Raw genomic sequence first — 22,378 nt, forward strand, 5'->3', positions numbered from 1 at the left:
AGTGCCTTAAATTTTTTCCTTTATTACAAGTCTCAAGCAAATTAAAAAATTTTCAGTTTTCTTCATCTCTTGTGCTGCATTTTACTGAGCTTCTTGGCAGTATAGGTTTATAGTTTAAATTACATTTGGAAAAATGTTAGCCATTTTTTAAATTTATCTTTTAATTGGAGGATAACTGCTTTACAGTGTTGTGTTGGTCTCATTGTACAACATGAATCAGCCATAAGTCTGCATAATCGCCTTCCCCTTGATCCTCCCTCCCACCCCAATCCCCACCCCACTCCTCTGCATTGTCACAGTACAGGGGGGTGAGGTCCCTGTGTTATGCAGAAACTCCCCACTAGCTATTTTACATATGCTAGTGCGTATGTTTCAATGCTACTTTCTCAATTCGTCCGACCCTCTCCTTTTCCTGCTGTGTCCACAAGTCTGTCCTGTATGTCTGCATCTCTATTGCTGCCCTGCAAATGGGCTCATCAGCACCACGTTTTAGATTGCATATATATGTGCTAATATACAGTTTACTCAAATTCACTCTGTTTTATGGCTGAGTAATATTCCACTGTAGTCATTCTTTTAAAACTATGTCTGTCTATCCTTTGCTCTTCTCTTCCCAGAGCCCAGTTGCCCATGCAGAAGGCCACTTGAAGTTTTCCCACAGTTGACTGACTTTCCTTCCTCATTATTAGTTAAATTTTCCTGCTTCTTTTCATGCTGGGTATATTCCCAAGTTTGTAAATCTTGCCAAGTTTGTAAATGTTGGATGCTGGATTTATATATATACCTAGAAGTATTCTTAACTGTCTTCTGGGATATAGTTATTTGGAATTTGTCTGTCCATTTTGGTTTCTGCTTTTGAAATGTGTTAGATGAAATTAAAGCAGTAGTTAGTCTTGAGCTAATTCCCTCTCGTCAGTGAGGCAGGTTTCTTCTGTACACTCTACTGGATGCCCCAGAAATTATGAAATTTTACAGTCTTACTAGTGGTACCTAGCCCACTATTCCAATTGCTGGCCCTATGAAAGCTTCTGCATCCCTCCCTCTAGTTTTTATATGCAATGCCTTTCCAGAACAGGGGGAGTTTTTTCACATGCATGCTGTGATTAGTGCTCTGATGAACTGATGGTGAGGACCCCCTACAGACCTCCACAGTTGTGTCGCTAGAAGATTTTCAGCCCTCCTGGACTCCTGCTTGTTGGTCTCCCCAGACCCTCAGCTCTGTCGTTCAACTCTGTGATTCCATCAAGCTTCTCCTGACTTCTCCACCACCCTAACCCCCAGCCACAGCCTGGAAACTCACTCAGTACAATAAGCTGAGACGTCTTTTCCCTCCAACTCTCAGGGGCATCATTCATTGTTGCCTGATGTTCAGTATCTTGAAAAACATTATTTCCTATCATTTTCCAATTCTTTTGGTAATTTTGGCTGAGAGTTTTTGATGAGAAGAGGAAGTCACTTTTTGGCTAAACTAATCCTAGACATGGTACTGAGTTCTTAGAAAGGCCCCTATTCAGTTCGGTTCAGTTCAGTCACTCAGTCGTGTCCAACTCTTTGCAACCCCATGAATCACAGCACTCCAGGCCTCCCTGTCCATCACCATCTCCCGGAGTTCATTCAGACTCACGTCCATCGAGTCAGTGATGCCATCCAGCCATCTCATCCTCTGTCGTCCCCTTCTCCTCCTGCCCCCAATCCCTCCCAGCATCAGAGTCTTTTCCAATGAGTCAACTCTTCGCATGAGGTGGCCAAAGTACTGGAGTTTCAGCTTCAACATCATTCCCTCCAAAGAAATCCCAGGGCTGATCTCCTTCAGAATGGATTGGTTGCATTTCCTTGCAGTCCAAGGGACTCTCAAGAGTCTTCTCCAACACCACAGTTCAAAAGCATCAATTCTTCGGCGCTCAGCTTTCTTCACAGTCCAACTCTCACATCCATACATGACCACTGGAAAAACCATAGCCTTGACTAGACGGACCTTTGTTGGCAAAGTAATGTCTCTGCTTTTCAATATGCTCTCTAGGTTGGTCATAACTTTTCTTCCAAGGAGTAAGTGTCTTTTAATTTCATGGCTGCAGTCAACATCTGCAGTGATTTTGGAGCCCCAAAAAAATAAAGTCTGACACTGTTTCCACTATAGGCAACAGAAAAAGCTAACTTTATTCTCCAAACTGACTCACCTTCTCAAGTTGAATGGACATATAGTGTCTTAAAGAAAGTCATTTTTCTCAGAGGTGGACAGAACAGAGAAATCAGCAGTTTCCTGCCTCCCTTCTAATCATTCTTTGTCCAATAACAGAATGCTATTTAAGAGCGGAAATTCTTCTCAGGATCGATGTTGTTTGCAAAGAATGTGGTTTGGATTCTGATGGGAAAACTGAGATAATGGACTTAAATGTCAGGTATCCTGCTAACAAGCAGAATTCAATACAATAGTTCCTCCCACTTATCTGTAAAGGACACAGTAAATGTCTGAAACTTCAGATAGTATCAAACCCTACTATGTTTTTCCTACACATATATACTTAATGGTGGAGTTTAATGTATAAATTAGGCACAGTAAGAGATTAACAATGGGCTTCCCAGGTGGCACTAGTGATAACACACCTGCCGATGCAGATGTAAGAAACGTGGGTTCAATCCTTGGGTCGGGAAGATCCCTGGAGGAGGGCATGGCAACCCACTCTGGGATTCTTGCCTGGGAAATCGCATGGCAGGCTGCAGTCCAAAGAGTCACTACTGAAGTGACTTAGCACATCTTCATGCAAGAGAGTAACAATAACTATTAATAAATTAGAACAATTATAACAATATCCTTTAATAAAGGTTACCTGGATGTGACCTCTCTTTCTTTCAAAATATCTTATTATACTGTACTCACCTTTCTTCCTCTTGCGATGATGTGAGATGATAAAATGCATATTATGTGATGAGGTGACGTGAATGAATGTAGGCATTATGATGTAGCAGCTAGGCTACCATTGACCTTCTGACGATGCATGAGAAGGAGGATCATCTGCTTTGGGCGATCCTGGATCAGTGAGCCATGACACTTTTTGATTTATGAAAACAGTCAGTGAGGAAAACCTAGTTAGGTAGCCTCATGAATGCAGCTTTAATAAATTAAATTGAATCTTAGAAATTAAGGAAAAAAACAGACAATAAATATTTAAGTATATTCATTTTTTTGTAACATGGCAAAAATTATGCCTGTTCCCATAATGTGCTGATTGTGTAGAGTCGTTTTGCACATTTTATTTTAAAATTCCTTTCTTTATAGGTAGTTTGGGCTGATTCCTATAAAGTTGGTTGTGCAGTTGCAATTTGTCCAAATTTTGGGAGCCCTGACAGTGCCCTATTCGTATGTAACTATGCACCCGCGTAAGTTATTTTGCTTTAAAAATATTTTAAGTTGAAATATATGTTAAATGATTGTTTCCAAAAGTATGACGCTATACGAGAGAGACAAGTATATTTTTGATAAGCACAGTCTCCCTCTATAATGCTAATCAAAAGAAAGAGATAAAATAAAAGAGAATGTGTGAAAAATTATGCTGATCATGAATGGTTTAATCTTGAGAGAGGAAATGATAGAGATCATTTCTTAAATAAGAAAATAGATATTATAAAATACATTGCCACAGTAATATTTAAATACTGAACACAAAATAGTTTGGCAGATGCTGATATAACTTGAATGAGTAAATTATTGAAAATGAGAGTGAGAGGCACATTCTCCTAAGAAAAGAGTACCATAAATTTTTGGCTGCCTTGCTGGAAATTGCATATCTAAATAAAATAAAACAAAAGCCTAGTGGGACTCTCCAAAAATAAAATTCTGGGCCTCAAATTCAGCATATCTGTACAAGAAATAAGATTAAGTCAGTTAATAATCCAACTCGTTAACAACAATGTAAAAATAAAATGCAGAAAAGATTAAAATATAGGCTAAGAACAAATATATAGGTTGGGAAAAAGGACATGATATTTGTGAAAGTTGCCATGGAGACGTACAAATGTGTATACCTCTTTCTGTATTTTCTTCCATTCCTTCTCAGTAACAAGTGAAAACAGAATGACAAATAGATGGCCTAAAAGTTTGGGGTAGAGTACAGTTTTTATGAATACCAGAGAAACTGTAGAACACTTATTTTTACCATCCAAGGCAGGATACACAGAGGGAAAAAAGAATCCAAAAAAGCAAAAAAAAAAAAAAAAAGTGATATAAAAGAGCATCAGTTAGCTGTGACATAACTTTAGAGGGAATTGATTTCATGAATGAGGAAGGGACAGAAAAACATTTGAAGAAATATGGCCCAAAACTTTCCATACTTAAGGAAAATTACAAACTCACAGGACCAAGAAATCTAGCAAGCCCCAATCACAAGAAAGGTGAAGTAAACTATACCAATTCACCTTCTAATAAAGCCAGTAATAAAGAGACAATCTTAAAAGCAATCAGAAAATACAGATGTGTTACATACAGATGAGCAAAGATAAGGATTTCCAGATTTCTCACTGGAAACAATGCAAGAGAGAAGACAGAATTATCTTTAAATACAGAGAGAAAAGGAAAAAAAACCTCTTGCCTAAGGACACTATATTCTGTGAAAATATTTTTTCAAAAATAAAAGTGAAATAAAGATGTTTGAACCACTGGAAATGGTAAATATAGGTAAATACATAGGATGTTTTCTCCTTATTTTTGCCTTTCAAAAATAATTATTTAACTGAAGGTAATTGAAATGGATTGTGAAGATTATAACATAGGTAAAGTTAAAATCTGTGATAATGATGGCATAAAGGCTGAGAGGAGAAAACAGATGTTAATTCCCTTAAGGTTCTTCTACTCAAAGTTAAGAGGAATTTACTTGACTGTGATAAGCAAAAGATGCTTACTATAAACCCTAAAGTAGCTACTCACATAACAAACCAACAGTAAAATCAAATAGGCCAACAAAGCAGGTAAAATTAAATCTAAAAAAATATTCCATTAATCCAAAGGAAAGCAGAAAAAGAAATAAAGGGACAAAGGACAGAAGAGACAAATAGAATAAATAAGATCTGATAGCCTTAAATCTATGTTAATAATAGTGTAAATACAAATACCCAAATAAAAAGAAAAAGACTGGATGATGGGATAAAAAATCAAGAACCAATTACATTCTGCCTGCAAGAAGTATATTTCAATTAAAAGACACAAGTAGATTACAATTAGAAGAATGGGGAAAGTTTTACTATGCTAACATTCATAGAAAGTTAGCAGGATCTATGCTAATATCAGATATTGCAGATTTTATAGCAAACAATAGTCTTTCAAGAGACACAGATTACAAAAGGAGAAAGAAAGTGAAAACTACAGAGCAATCTCTCTTTTTTTCTAATCTGTGCAGAAGTAATTTAATTTTTTATTGAAGTAGAGCTGATTTACAATGTTGTGTTAGTTTCAGTTGCCCCTCAAAGTGATTCAGATATATAGATAGACAGACATTAATAGATAGATAGATATAGATATAGATTGTAGCTCCTTTATCCAGGCATCTGTTGATGGACATTTACATTGCTTCCATGTCTTGGCAATTGCAAATACTGCTGCAAATATCACTGCAGGGTACTTATCTTTTTGAATTATGGTTTTCTCCAGGTAGATGCCCAGGAGTGGGATTGTAGGATCATATGATAGCTCTGTTTCTAGTTTTCTAAGGAACTTCTGTGCTGCTCTGTAGTGGCTGTACCAATTTTTGCTCCCACCAAGAGTGTAGGAAGGTTCCCTTTTCTCCACACCCTCTCCAGCATCTATTGTTTGCAGACTTTTTGATGATAGCCATTCTGACTGGTGTGAGATGATACTCAATCGGAGTTTTGACTTGCATTTCTCTAATAATTATCAATGTTAAGCATCTTTTCATGTTCCTGTTGGCCATCTGCATTCTTCATTGGAGAAATACCTATTTAGATCTTATTCAATATGTCTTATGAACATAGGTACAAAGATTCTAAACAAAATTTAGCAGCTGAACCCAATACAATAAGCATCACACATCTTATCCAAAGGGAGTTTGTTCCAGTAATTTAGGGCTGTTTTAATATTCTAAAATCAGTGTAATTCACCATATTAATCAACCTATAAATAAACATTATATGATCTCAATAGACTGAGGAAAAGTCAAACATTCATTCTTAATGAAAATTCTTGGAAAATTAAAAATACAAGGGAACGTCTTATATCAAATAAAGTTTATCTATGAAAAGCCTATATGTAACATTATACCAGTACTAAAAAATTTTTTCTGTAAAGTACTAGACAGTAAATATATTGGGCTTTGCATGAAACATACATTCTGCTACATATTTAATTTGTTCTTTTTTGAATTAAATAACCCCTTAAAATAAAAATAATTTAAAAAAAACCAATTCTTAGTTCACTGACTGCACAAAAACAGACCACAAGCCAGATGTGGCCTATGGGTTATTCTTTATTGACTTCTTGGTCTCTAGTTCTATATAGAAAATTCAGTGAAATCTATGAAAACTCTTCTACAACTAATAAGTAAGTTTAGAAATTTTTCAGAGTACAAGATCAATATGTAAAACAATTACATGTGCATACTGGCAATGAACAATCATATATTGAATTAAAATAACAATACCATTTATAATAGCATCAAAAATATGAATTATTTAGGGATAAATCTGGCAGAAGACATGAAAAACTAATATACTAAAAATTATGTAATAGTCATGAGATAAATTATTAATAACAAAGACAATAACTAGAGCACTATACCTAATTAATGGGTTAAAAGACTCAAGATTGTAAAGATGTAATTTTTCACTGAATTGACCTATGCATTCAAAAAAATTCCAATAAAAATCCCACAGGCTTTTGTAGTAGAAACTGACAAACAGATCATAAAATTCATAAGGCAATACAAAGGACTTAGAATAGTTAAAACAACTAGAACAAATCTGAAGTAGGTAACACTATTGTTTTCATGAATTATTAAAATCATGATGTAGTTATATTGATGTAAAGTTAGACAAATAGATCAGTGGAATAGGATATAGAGCCCAGAAATAACCCGACACATGGTTGACCACATATGTTCAACTGACTTTTCAAAAGTGTACAAGGCAATGCAACATAAGAAAGATTTTTCAATAACTGGTGCTCTGTCACTTACATATTAAAAAAAAAAGTAAACAGATTTACGAAACATACAGTCTACAAAAATTAACTAAAATGGATCATAGATCCAATTGTAAGGAAAGAACTGTGAAACTTTTTGAATAAAACATAAATAGAATCTTTGTGACCTTCAGATGGCTGAAGATTTTTTAGCTACCACATCAAAAGCATGATCTGTAAAAGAATAAGTTGGTAAGTTGAATGCCATTAAAATTAAAAATGACCACTATTCAAACATACTGGTCAGAAGATGAAGAGACAAGCCACAGACTGGAAGAAAGTCTTTGTGAAACAAAGACCTTGTATGAAGTATGTAGGAAGAACTGTTAAGATTTAAGACCTAGGACCATCTCACACCAGTCAGAATGGCTGCTATCAAAAAGTCTACAAACAGTAAATGCTAGAGAGGAGAAAAGGGAACCCTCTTACGTTGTTTGTGGGAATGCAAACTGGTACAGCCACTATGGAGAACAGTGCGGAGATTCCTTAAAAAACTGGAAATAGAACTGCTGTACGACCCAGTAATCCTACTTCTGGGCGTACACACTGAGGAACAAGAGTTGAAAGAGACACGGGTACCCCAATGTTCATCGCAGTACTGTTTACAATAGCCAGGACATGGAAGCAACCTAGATGTCCATCGGCAGATGAGTGGATAAGAAAGCTGTGGTATATATACACAATGGAGTATTACTCAGCCATTAAAAAGAATGCATTTGAATCAGTTCTAAGGAGGTGAATGAAACTGGAACCTACTATACAGAGTGAAGTAAGTCAGTGCTGGGAGCCAGCGTGAGGAATTCCACCCGTGACAAGGTCATGCGACAGAGCTCTGATGGCAAGGCTAATCAGACCTCAGGTTTCCCCCCTGGAATTTCCTGAGCATCCACCCTCCAAAAAATAAGAATCTGCCTGCTTTTCCACTCTTCTGACATTCTCTGGAAAAAGTCAATTCAGGGCTTTAGTCTTCTGCATTTGAAAGAGTGTTTCAATCAAAAAACCCCTCTGATGGCTTTCTAGCCTGCCTGCAGGACTCTTATAGCTGTGCATGTGATTGCTTGAGGCCTCCTGACCGCAGGAGGCACAGGAAGCTTAAAACATCCTAGGAATGTAGGGGCTTCGGAGGAGTCAAAGTTTCATTTGTTGAGCCAATACTTGCTGCCAAACTTTCATATCCTTTATTTTTAGATATAGTTGGTATATAGAAAAACAAGTAGTAGACCTGGTATTAGCAACATTAGATCTTTGAGTTAAGTACCTTCTTTGTTATACCCCACTGCGCCTTTGTTCTATAGAGATGTAACTTCAGCGCTTTAAGGAGATGCAGATTAAAGAAAAACACTTAGGGAAAACGAAATTAACATTCATTAAGGAAGAGAGCCAAAAAGTGTTAACAAGCCTCTTGGCCAGAAGATTATGTAAATTACCTGAGATCTTTTGTATACAAAAAGATATACAAAGAGTCTGGGCTGCTAACACTACAAAATTTTGTATTACCCATTGATCTCTATGTATAATCAAAAGTATAAAAGGCCTTGAAGGACAATAGAAGGAGAGCCAGTCACTGGACTGGTTTCCCCCGTGTCTCCTCTTTACTCTAATTTCAGGCTGAATTCCCATCTGGGGCATGGAGGGTCACTATGTCTACTTACTTGTCCCGGCTTTTAAGATCCGTAAGAGAGAGAGCCCAAGGCAGGGCACTCTCCGATAGCCAAACGGGCGCCGGCAGCCTAACGTAGATGGTGCAAGCTCCTTGTCTGGAACTTTATTGGTTTTCCACGTAACCCAAGTTAATCAGCCTCTTCTCTCCACTTAATCTTCCTACTACACTATTTCTTCCTAATCTAATCTTATATTAATAAATAAATAAGTTTTCCTTGCCGACTCCGTCCACCCTTCAAATTCCCTGGATCCACCGGGGCTGGACCCCGGCAAGTCAGAAAGAAAAACACCAATACAGTATATTAATGCATATATATGGAATTTAGAAAGATGGTAACAATGACCCTATATACAAGATAGTAAAAGAGACACAGATGTAAAGACAGACTTTTGGACTCTGTGGGAGAAGGCGAGGGTGGGATGATTTGAGAGGATAGCATTGAAACTTGTATATTATCATATGTGAAATAGACCACTGGTCCAGGTCCAATGCATGAGACCAGGTACTCAGGGCTGGTGCCCCAGGATGACTCTGAAGGATGGGATGGGGCGGGAGGTGGGAGGAGGGCTCAGGATGGGGAACACATACACCCTTGGCTGATGCAAGTCAATGTATGGCAACAACCACTACAATATTGTAAAGTAATTAGCCTCCAATTAAAATAATAAATTAATTTTTAAAAAAAATTTTAAAGCTAGAAAAACCTAAAGTTCAATAGAAAAATGGACAAAAGATTAATAAGATTCACAGATGGCAAATAAGCACATGAAAAAAATGCTCAAAAATCATTAATCATTAGGGAAATACAAAATTAAAACCACAGTGAATACCACTACACAATAATCAGAATGGCTAAACATTTGCTATTCTCACATACTGCTGGTGGAAATACAAAGTGCTACAACTGCTTTGTAAAAAACATTGTCCCAGTTTCTTTAAAAGTTAAATATGCACCTACTACATGATCTATTCATTCCATTCCTAGGTATATATCCAAGAAAATATATGTCTGAATATATGACATATATATATATGAAAATATATATATGTCTTTCATATAAAGACATGTCTGAATGATCAAAATATTCATAGTAACTTTATTAGTAATACCCCAAAACTGGAACAACCCGACGTCCATCAACAGCTGAATGAATAAATGAATTGTGGCATATTCTTTAAAGGAATACAACTCATGTTCTTATGTTTTGCTTTGTGTACTCTAGATAAATAACACTTTCTAAAGTCTTCCACAGACATGGAAGTGGGAAAAGAAAAAAAGAGAGCCTTGTTAGCATGTATCAGCTTATATTATTGAAAATTAGGCAAAATAACTGCCAAATCTTTCTGGTGCATCTCAAAGTACTATAATACTGTGCTTTTAAATTAAACTATAAAACCTATGTTTTCATGAGCGATTCAAATTTCTTTATTCCATTAAAAAATCAACAGATAATTAGTCTTTGTAGCAAAATCTCTGTGGCTGTCACATACATAATTATATTGCATTCCCATTTTAACTTGTGTTCTAGAGAGTATTCAAGAATATAACTGCTAGAAAGGTTGGGGACACCCTGTAAAGAATCATTTTAATAGTTACTTTAATAGTTTATAGTTTCTTTTGTAAAGAAAAAATTACAAAATTGGGACTGACGTTATTTTCCTTGTCAACATTCATGGTTAGGGACCAAAACAACTTGCATAAATGCATACACAAAATTAGAGACATTAATAACTACTTAGCTAATCACTGTGTCTCTTTTTTACAGAGGAAACTATCCAAATATGTCCCCTTACAGGACTGGAACACCGTGCTCTATGTGTGAAGGAGATACTTGCGAAAACAAACTCTGCCGTAAGAAAACAGGAAACAAAATAATCAGGGCATTTTCTTGGAAAACAAAGTTCCCAGAAATTCATTATATTTTTAAATTAGGACCCTCAATGTTATAAGAGAAGATGAAATTTGATTGCTGCTGTTTGATGATACAAAGCGTTTGTCATAAATGATCATATTTCAATCCAGATGATCCCTCCCTTTGTCACTGAGTATCTTCTCTCAGGCTAAAAGCCTGGAAGAAGTAAGGTATAACAGAGCGTGTGCTGCCACACCCAAAATGCTATCGACTGGCGTGTTGTTCTTAGTCGTGTTTGCTTCCCTTTCACCTCCTTGTACTAGTTACTATTAAATAGTGCTTCACTCAGAAGTAATACCTGAATCAGTGTCCAAACTAATTGTGATTTACAGCCAACACGTTTTTCTTCCTTCATCAGTCTTTTGGTTCTCAGGACAAAGACTTATTTTAAGTGTAAATTTTTGATTCTCAGAGCAGACAAGTTCCCAGTACAAAGTTACTTTTTAAGGATAAGCATAAATTCCTGTTTGAGGACCGAGTGAAGGGGGTGAAGAGAAGAGATAATTTAAAAACTGTAAAAGATGCGGTGCCACAAAAGAAGACAGGCACAAAAATGCATATTAAATTATTCCATTTATATAAAGTTCAAAACCGTACAAAACTAATCTACGTTTAGAGTCAGGATAGTGGTTACCTTTGGAGAGGAAAGAGGAGTTAGTCATTAGAAAAGTATACCAGAGGACTTTCTGAACCTATGCTGTGGTTATCTAGGTGTAATCACTTTGTAATAGCTCATCAGTCTTTCAATTATGAGCTATGTATGATCCCATATCATGTCATACTTCAAGTAAAAAAATTGTTTGGGGTTTGTGATATTGAGCTGTTTGTATATTTCAGAGATTAATACCTTATCAGTTGCTTCATTTGCAAATATTTTCTTTCATTCTGAGGGTTGTCTTCTCATCTTGTGTACAGTTTCCTTTGCTACGCAAAAGCCTTTATTTAATTAGGTGCCATTTGTTTATTCTTATTTTCATAGATGATCTTATTTGCAAAGCAGGAATAGAGACACAGATGTCGAGAACAAGTGTATGGATACCAAGGGGGAAAGGGGCAGTGATGGGATGAATTGGGAGGCTGGGACTGACATATACACACTATTGACACCGTGTGCAAAATAGATAACGAATGAGAAATAGTACAGCACGGGGAACTCCACTCAATGCTCTTTGGCGACCTGAATGGGACGGAAATCCAAAAAGAAGACATATGTAAACGTATAGCTGACTCACTGCTGTATAGCAAAAACTAAAACAACATCGTAAAGCAACTACGCTGCTATTTGCCCCTACGTCATGTTCAACTCTTCGCTAACCCATGGACTGTAGCACGCCAGGCTCCTCTGTCCTCCACTATCTCCCAGAGTTTGCTCGGATTCATGTCCACTGAGTTGTTGATACTATCTAACCATTATCCTCTGCTGCCTCCTTCTCCTGCACTGGCAGGTGGATTCTTTACCTCCAAAATCGCTATGGACAGTGACTACAGCCATGAAATTAAAGATGCTTGCTCCTTGGAAGGAAAGCAATGACAAACCTAGACAGCATATTAAAAGCAGAGACATCACTTTGCCCACGAAACTCCATCTAGTCAAAGCTATGTTTTTTTCCAGTAGTCATGTACCGATGTGAGAGCTGTACAATAAAGAAAGCTGAGCACTGAAGAACTGATGCTTTTGAATTGTGGTGCTGGAGAAGATTCCTTTTTTTTTTCAATTTTTTCTTCAAGGCAGAATTGCCTTTTTTTTAATATATATTTTCCTATCTTTATTTATTTTTTTAATATTTTTACATATATATATTTTTTCACTTTACAATATTGTATTGGTTCTGCCATACATCAACATGAATCCACTGTGGGTATACACGTGTTCCCCATCCTGAACCCCCCTCTCACCTCTCTCCCCTTACCATTCCTCTAGGTCATCCCAGTGCACCAGCCCCAAGCATCCTGTATCAAACCAGGACTGGCAATTCGTTTCTTATATGATATTATACATGTTTCAGTGCCATTCCCCCAAATCGTCCCACCCTCTCCCTCTCCCACAGAGTCTAAATGATTGTTCTATACATCTGTGTCTCTTTTGCTATCTCACATACAGGGTTATTGTTACCATCTTTCTAAATTCCATATATATGTGTTAGTGTACTGTATTGGTGTTTTTCTTTCTGACTTACTTCAGTCTGTATAATAGGTTCCAGTTTCATCCACCTCATTAGAACTGATTCAAATGCATTCTTTTTAATGGCTGAGTAATACTCCACTGTATATATGTACCACAGCTTTCTTATCCATTCATCTGCTGATGGACACCTAGGTTGCTTCCTTGTCCTGGCTATTATAAACAGTGCTGCGATGAACATTGGGGTACACGTGTCTCTTTCAATTCTGATTTCTTTGAGTGTATGCCCAGGGATGGGATTGCTGGGTCAAAAGGCAGCTCTATTTCCAGTTTTTTAAGGAATCTCCACACTGTTCTCCATAGTGGCTGTACTAGTTTCCATCCCCACCAACAGTGTAAGAGGGTTCCCTTTTCTCTACACCCTCTCCAGCATTTATTTCTTGTAGACTTTTTGATAGCAGCCATTCTGACTGGCATGAAATGGATCCTCATTGTGTTTTGATTTGCATTTCTCTGATAGTGATGTTGAGTATCTTTTCATGTGTTTGTTAGCCATCTGTATGTCTTCTTTAGAGAAATGTCTGTTTAGTTCTTTGGCCCATTTTTTGATTGGGTCGTTTATTTTTCTGGAATTGAGCTGCAGGAGTTGCTTGTATATTTTTGAGATTAGTTCTTTGTCAGTTGCTTCATTTGCTATTATTTTCTCCCATTCTGAAGGCTGTTTTTTCACCTTGCTTATAGTTTCCTTTGTTTTGCAGAAGCTTTTAATTTTACCAATGGTATTTTTCACAGAGCTAGAACAAATAATTTCACAATTTGTATGGAAATACAAAAAAACTTAAATAGCCAAAGCAATCTTGAGAAAGAAGAATGGAACTGGAGGAATCAACATACCTGACTTCAGGCTCTACTACAAAGCCACAGTCATCAAGACAATATGGTACTGGCACAAAGACAGAAATATAGATCAATGGAACAAAATAGAAAGCCCAGAGATATATCCATGCACCTATGGACACTTTATCTTTGACAAAGGAGACAAGAATATACAATGGAGAAAAGACAATCTCTTTAACAAGTGGTGCTGGGAAAACTGGTCAACCACTTGTAAAAGAATGAAATTAGAACACTTTTTAACACCATACACAAAAATAAACTCAAAATGGATTAAAGATCTAAATGTAAGACCAGAAACTATAAAACTCTTAGAGGAGAGCATAGGCAAAACACTCTCCGACATAAATTACAGCAGGATCCTCTATGACCCACCTCCCAGAATGCTGGAAATAAAAGGAAAAATAAACAAATGAGACCTAATTAATATTCAAAGCTTCTGCACAACAATGGAGAAGATTCTCGAGAGTCCCTTGGACTGCAGGAGCAAACCATTCAATTCTAAAGTAAATCAACCCTAAATATTCATTGGAAGAACTGATGATGAAGCTGAACCTCTAATACTTTAGCCACCTGATGCAAAGAGCTGACCCATTGGAAAAGACTGATGCTAGGAAAGCAACTATACTCCAATTTAAAAATTAAAAAAAATTTTAAAAAAATTGGAAGCATGGTCTCTCTAAAATGAGATTTCATTCAAATTGGTTTATATTTGTAAACTGCTAAGTTTTCTAGTCTACAGGATACAAAGATAAACTGATAGTCTTTTTCTTTCACTTTCTCTTCCTTACCAGGACCCAGATCACTGCCATTTCTTGCCTGAACTAGTGCAGCCTCCCCACTTCTCTTCCTACTCTGTTCCAAGTTGTTTCAGTCCCCCTGGGGTGGGTGGAGAGAAAACAAAAGAAAATATCAGATAAAACCACTTTTCTTAAAATTCAATTGCTTCTTTTTGCAACAAAAGGAAAATCAGATTCTATGCATTGAGGCCAACAAACCCAAGTGCGATCTGGCTCTTGCCTTTCTCTTCTACAATATCTTTGGTCAGTCCCCTTCTGACACAGTGAGCTCCACTATTACACACTCAAATTCCCTATTTAAAAACCCCAGCATCCAGATTACCTGTGAGTCTGTTTCTAGTTTCAAGATTGTTTTTTCTCTTCATTTTGGTAACATGTTCTGTTTCTTGATATCCTTAATTATGACCATAAATGATTCTTCCCTCCTCTCCATGCACACCACTCCTCCCATCAAGAAACCCAGACTATTTCTCCTCTCCTTGAATAAGGACTTGATGTGCCATTTCTGGGCCACACCTTTAAGAAAACTGGCAGCTTTGGCTTTTGCTCTTTTGAAAGCTATCCAACATATCTAAAAATCCATCCTTTCCCACTGAAGAGGTCAGGCCTTGAATGAGGAGAGGGCATCTTTCTGTTTCAACCCCAAATGCAAGCAATAGCCAAAGGCAGCCACATCCTTGAACCCTGATGACACTGAATATAGGAGAGAAATTCCCCAGTAGAATCTGCCAACCCAAGTAACTGTGAGAAATAGTAGCAAATTGTTAACCATTTTAAGCCATTAAATTTTGGAAGTTTGTTCCACAACAGTAGATTGTGGAAACACGTGGTGTGCCTAAGAAGTTAAATACCTAATAATATGGTGTGAAACAAAGAAAGGAGAGTTCTATCTTTTCCTCTACTGAACAGATAGAGTTAGGGTGGGTCATCTTAATCCACACACAACCTGGTCAAAGCTGGTTTAGAATTTACCTAAGACGTGGTCTACCTCTGTTTGCTCTGTTCCAAGAATAGAGACTTCCAAGGCTTTCCAATGGGAGACGGGTGTGTTCACTACTGCCTTTACCTAGTGATTTTTGAACTCCAATTCTTACTGCTTTTTTTTTTTTTCTCACTGTTTTTCTCATTGCTTTAACACAGAGAAATTACTGAAATAGCTTCTATGATTTCCAAAGGCTTTAGCCTAGGTGTTTAGCCCCTTACCTCTCACAGTTTCAAAGTTACAAAATGGGCATGTCTTCGGCTTATTTCCTCCACCTCCACCTCCCACCTGGATCTTGAACTACTCAATTCTCCAATTTTATCTCTCTAGTTCTTTAAGGGCAATAAACGCTCTGCTGGTTTCTCTGTTTACCAAGAAGTGACTTCTTCCTGGACAAAGCCCACTTTTTCAGCCCTAGGCCTGGGCCCAGAATCAACAAATGGCCGCAAGAAAAGAGCATCCTTCGTAACATCAACCCTCCTCTTTATGGATCCTCTCTTCTGAAATCTGGACCTTCTGGTCTTTGTTGCTTTGGCAAATGTCTCATGCTCTTACACATTGTTTTTCTAATAATAATAAAATAATAATAGTAAAAGATTATTTTATTTATGTTTTATGCCTGATGAGAGATTTTGTCCATCACAAATGATTTCATCCTGGAGATTTAGACAGCTGTATTCTGTAGGTCTCCAAGATAGCACTTTAAAAGCTACCAAGGCTACAATAAATAAGCTTTAAGACCTGGTAGGAGGTATTCCCCCAACTCATTCCATTTCCAAATTATTCAAAAATCATTTGCCTATTCCTGGCCCTTTGCTCTTGGAAATTAATGTTAGGATAAGCTTATCAGTTCTACAGAAGACCTTGAAATTCTGAATGGAGTTACTTTGAGTTTATAGATAAATTGAAGAAGAAGTAACTTTACAGTGTTGAACTTTTCAAATAATATAGACTGTTTATTTGGGTCTTTTTATACATCTTTTTTAGGCTTTCCTAGTGGCTCACACATAAAAAATTCTGCCTGCCGTGCAAGAGACCTGGGTTCAACCCCTGGGTCAGGAAGATGGCCTGAAGAAGAGAATGGCAAGCCACTCCAATATTCTTACCTGGAGAATTCCATGGACAGAGAAATCTGATGGTCTACAGTCCATGGGGGTCACAAAAAGTCAGACATGACTGAGCAAATTTCACTTTCATTTATATATCTTTTACACTTTGAAATTTTCTCAGTAAGGTCTTGCATCTCAAATTAGATTGTGTGGTGATCTATATGTGTTGATACTACAAATGGAATTTTTAAGTTTGGTTCAGTTGAGTCACTCTGTCGTGTCTGACTCTTTGCGACCCCATGGACTGCGGCATGCCAGGCCTCCCTGTCCATCATCAATTTCCGGAATTTACTCAAACTAATGTCCGTTGAGTCAGTGATGCCATCCAACCATCTCATCCTCAGTTGTCCCCTTCTTCTCCTGCCCTCAATCTGTCCTTCCAATGAATATTTGGTATTGACTGGTTGGATCTCCTTGCAGTCCAAGGGACTCTCAAGAATCTTCTCCAACACCATAATTCAAAAGCATCAATTCTTCAGCGCTCAGCTTTCTTTATAGTACAACTCTAACATCCATACATGACTACTGGAAAAACCATAGCCTTGACTAGACGGACCTTTGTTGGCAAAGTAATGTCTCTGCATTTTAATACACTGTCTAAGTGCAGTTCAGTTCAGTTCAGTTGCTCAGTCGTGTCTGACTCTTTGCGACCCCATGAATCACAGCACGCCAGGCCTCCCTGTCCATCACCAACTCCCAGAGTTCACTCAGACTCACGTCCATAGAGTCCGTGATGCCATCCAGCCATCTCATCCTCAGTTGTCCCCTTCTTCTCCTGCCCTCAATCCCTCCCAGCATCAGAGTCTTTTCAAATGAGTCAATTCTTCACATTACGTGGCCAAAGTATTGGAGTTTCAGCTTCAGCATCCGTCCTTCCAAAGAAATCCCAGAGTTAATCTCCTTCAGAATGGACTGGTTGGATCTCCTTGCAGTCCAAGGGACTCTCAAGAGTCTTCTCCAACACCACAGTTCAAAAGCATCAATTCTTCGGCGCTCAGCCTTCTTCACAGTCCAACTCTCACATCCATACATGACCACAGGAAAAACCATAGCCTTGACTAGATGGACCTTAGTCGGCAAAGTAATGTCTCTGCTTTTGTATATACTATCTAGGTTGGTCATAACTTTCCTTCCAAGGAGTAAGCATCTTTTAATTTCATGGCTGCAGTCACCATCTGCAGTGATTTTGGAGCCCCCCAAAATAAAGTCTGCCACTGTTTCCACTGTTTCTCCATTTGCCATGAAGTGATGGCACCAGATGCCATGATCTTCGTTTTCTGAATGTTGAGCTTTAAGCCAACTTTGAACGCTCCTCTTTCACTTTCATGAAGAGGCACTTTAGCTCTTCTTTGCTTTCTGCTGTAAGGGTAATGTAATCTGCATATCTGAGGTTATTCATATTTCTCCTGGCAATCTTGATTCCAGCTTGTGCTTCCTCCACCCCAGCATTTCTCATGATGTATTCTGCATATAAGTTAAATAAGTAGGGTGACAATATATAGCCTTGACGTACTCCTTTTCCTATTTGGAACCAGTCTGTTGTTCCATGTCCAGTTCTAACTGTTGCTTCCTGACCTGCATGCAGATTTCTCAAGAGGCAAGTCTGGTGGTCTAGTATGCCAATCTCTTGAAGAATTTTCCACAGTTTGTTGTGATCCACACAGTCAAAGGCTGTGGCATAGTCAATAAAGCAGAAACAGATGTTTTTCTAGAACTCTCTTGCTTTTTCAATGATCCAGAAGATGTTGACAATTTGATCTCTGGTTCCCCTGCCTTTTCTAAATCCAACTTGAACATCTGGAAATTCATGGTTCACATTCTGTTGAAGACTGGCTTGAAGAATTTTGAGCATTATTTACTAGCGTGTGAGATGGTGCAATTTTGTGGTAGTTTGACCATTCATTTGGCATTGCTTTTCTTAGGGACTGGAATGAAAACTGACCCTTTCCAGTCCTGTGGCCACTGCTGAGTTTTCCAAATTTACTGACATATTGAGTGCAGCACTTTCACAGCATCATCTTTTAGGATTTGAAATAGCTCAACTGCAATTCTATCATCTCCAGTAGCTGTGTTTGTAGTGATGTTATTAAAGGCCACTTGACTTCACATTCCACGATGTCTGGCTCTAGGTGAGTGATCACATCATCGTGATTGATTTTTAAGTTATATTTCCTAATTGATTTTTTGCTGATTCATAGAAATATAAATTATTTTTTAATATTACTGCACTATCCTGGAATCTTACTGAATCTCATTATTATTTCAAATAAGTTGATTATCTTGGATTTTCCGTGACAATAATGTTATCTGTAAAAAATGCAAGCTTTGTTCTTCTAATCGTCACGTCAGGTATACACTGTAACAATGTTAACAGTGAATTCTCCAGTGCAATGTCGCACATAAGCTGTAGCAGTAGCATCATTCTCTTATTCCACACTTTAAAAACAATGTTTAAATTATGCATATTTGCTTTGATAAAAAGGTGAAAGGGTCAGTCGCTCAGTCTTGTCCAATTCCTTGTGACCCCATGGACTATAGCCCAAAAGGCTCCTCTGTCCATGGAACTCTTCAGGCAAGAATATTGGAGTGAGTTGCCATTTCCTACTCCAGAGGGGCACATTTACTTTAGGTTGTTTTTAATCAGTCCTTATTTTCTCTGTTTCTCATTTTGCTGTGAGCTTTTATCTTGAATAAATGCTAAATTTTACCAGATTTTTTTCTCTGCATCTATTGAAATGATCCCAAATGTTTTTCCTTTAATAACTTAATGTTATAAACTAGGTCAAATGATTTTTTTTCTTTTTGGAAACTGTTTTAGACATAATTTTTGTAACTTAAAGAAAAATTACATGTGTTTCAAATTCCTCTTTGAATAAATGTTATGTTTTAATTGACCCATTTTACTAATATTTTCAAGTTATCATGAAGATGTAGGTATATGCTTTTTAAAAATTTTTATAATCTATCTTTTATCCTATTTTGTAACCTGTTTCCAGTTTGTTTATTCTTTTTGTTATTTTTAAACCTTTTTTTGAACTGTGATCAACAGACAAAAAGCTGTGTATCTATTAATAAATACAACTTAACCAGTGAAATTTAGGTTTTCATAGAGATTCTAGGAGTTAAGTGATAGGTCTGGAATCCAATTTTAAACTATCCTTTCATTCCCATGATAAATCCAACTTAGTCATGATGTTTCCCTTGAAAGCGAAAGTTGCTCAGTCGTGTCCGACTCTTTGTTACCCCATGGACTATACAGTCCATGGAATTCTCTAGGCCAAAATACTGGGGTGGGTAGCCTTTCCCTTCTCCAGGGGATTGTCCCAACCCCAGGATCGAACCCAGGTCTCCCTCATTGCAGGCAGATTCTTTACCAGCTGAGCCACAAGGGAAGCCCAAGAACATGGGAGTGGGTAACCTATCCCTTCTCCAGCGGATCTTCCCAACCCAGGATTAGAACTGGGGTCTCCTGTATTGCAAGCAGATTCTTTACCAACTGAGCTATCAGGGAACTCCCAAGTTTCCCTTATAGAAGGCTAAATTCTTGTTAACATTTTACTTATAGTTTTTGGATTTAATTTCAGACTTATGACTGGCCTATAATTTCCCATCTCCATATCTCCTCATTTGATTTTGACTTCAAGTTTGTAGTAACTTCATAAAAGAAGTTGAAAGTTGGGAACAATACTTCTGTTAATACTTTGGTTGCAGTTTGTGTAAGATTCTCATTATTTTTTGAATGTTTGGGAGAAATTTTCTGTAAAACTATTTTGTTGTGGTGTGGGTGTGTTTACAGATGTTTGCTAACTTAGCTTCTTTAAATGTTTTATGATACTCAGGTTTTGAGGGGATTCATAAATTTTTGTTTTATCCAAGTTTTAATGACATTCTATTTTTAACACTACTATATCTGTTGTGTTCCACTTATTAAGTCCTATGACTTTTGATTTTTATTGATCAATTTCTATAGAAAGTCAACTTCTATCTATCTTTTTTACTTCCTTTTTGAGGGGCAGATATACAGTGTAATGGTTAAATGAATAGGCCTTGGAATCAGATGGCTTAACCCAGGATGTGACTAAGAGGATTAAATATGATAAACCATACAGAGTGATTTGGGACCAAAATAAAGTACATGCATGCTAAATTGCTTCAGTCATGTCCAACTCTTTGTGACCCTCTGGACTGTGGCCAGTCAGGCTGCTCTGTCCATGGGATTCTCCAGGCAAGAACACTAGAGTAGGTTGTCATGCCCTCCTCCAGGGGATCTTCCCAAAATAAAGTAGGCTCAATAAATTTTAGCTATGACCATAACCAAGTTCCTCATTATTTTCTATCTCTTGACCCTTTTTATCATACTAATCACTTTCTCTGATGGTATATTTTAATCTCCTATATTCATTTCTTCCATTTTAAAGTTGATGATAGATTTTCTCCCCTGATGCTTCTATAAGGAAAAGAACTTTACTTTTTCCTAATAACCATTATATCCAAAGCCTAGAATCATGCTTAATACATAGTAGACACACAAACGTGAATAAATGAATACTGGATGCTTGGGGCTCGTGCACTGAGACAACCCAGAGGGATGGTACGGGGAGGGAGGAGGAAGGGGGATTCAGGATGGGGAACACGTGTATACCTGTGGTGGATTCATGTTGATGTATTGTAAAGTAATTAACCTCCAATTAAAATAAATAAATTTATATTAAAAAAAATTTTTAATGAAATAAAAAAAACTCATAATAAACTGCAGAATCCTCATACCCAAATCCTCAATATGAAGGAAATATAGTATTTTTCAGGGACTTTAAATGGATATGGCAGTGTCAAAAATAAAGTTCACTACTATATATAGTTTTGTCTGTTTCAGGCCTTTTGCCTTCAATATGTGAGATGCTCTTGAAATATCTGTTGACGTGACATCTTTGGCAGAAAGCATCATACAGATGTTTAAGTACTATGGGATTTGCACAGGAAGCTTCAGTTTTCTTAAATTAAGAAACCAAGCTTAATTTTCTAAGTTGACTATCTTATTCAAAAAGCCAGAAAAGCAAATGAATGAGTTTAATGTATAATTTTTTTCTATTTTAGGTAATAAAGAACGTGATAAATCTCAAAGTACGTATCAAAATCTTTCAGTATTTATTTAATTACTTCCTTTCTTTGAAACTAAATTGCACTCTTAAATGTTGTTTTTATTAACAGGATATCCAAATTGGAACCCATCAGGGACACATCAGCTGATAGCATGTAGTCCATTGTACGCAATTTCTGTTCTTCTGACAATAATTTAATTGTCTTTGATGTACAAGAGAAACTCTCCAACATGACAATAAAGAAATAGATTATGGTTAAATGTCACTCTTATCTGTTTAATTACTAAGGATTCTAAATGCTTTATCTGTTATCTAAATTTGATGTGTTTTTAATTCAAACGATGTACTATAATATAGAAGGGAAGCAATAAGAAAAAAAGCAAAACTTAAGTGATTTAAAAATTATTTTACATGTATCAAGAGTCTTGTTCTCTAATATTCTAAATTATCATTTTAGTTAGAGTACACTTAAACAATTAAACATTTCAGATATTAGGTATTTCCCTTAAATGGCAGCAGTTCTCTTTAAGAGTTCCCTCAACTATTATTCAGAAACAAAATGCTATTAAGGAAAGTTTCAAATAGCCTGTAATGTTATATTATGGTCACA

The 22,378-nt window shown here is 37.0% G+C and overlaps 1 protein-coding gene across 1 annotated transcript in view; it reads left to right on the plus strand.

The window, feature by feature from the left end:
• GLIPR1L1 (GLI pathogenesis related 1 like 1) overlaps positions 1-22,031 on the plus strand; it is a 36,101-nt gene extending 14,070 nt beyond the window's left edge. Inside the window, exons 3-6 of the mRNA XM_005679728.2 lie at positions 3,278-3,378; positions 10,616-10,701; positions 21,764-21,790; positions 21,878-22,031. Coding sequence (XP_005679785.2) covers positions 3,278-3,378; positions 10,616-10,701; positions 21,764-21,790; positions 21,878-21,966 — 303 coding nt within the window. The 3' untranslated portion in view covers positions 21,967-22,031. The remainder of the gene's footprint in view (positions 1-3,277; positions 3,379-10,615; positions 10,702-21,763; positions 21,791-21,877) is intronic.

The sequence above is a fragment of the Capra hircus genome, chromosome 5 (assembly GCF_001704415.2).
Source record: "Capra hircus breed San Clemente chromosome 5, ASM170441v1, whole genome shotgun sequence".
NCBI classification, from domain to species: Eukaryota; Metazoa; Chordata; class Mammalia; order Artiodactyla; family Bovidae; genus Capra; species Capra hircus.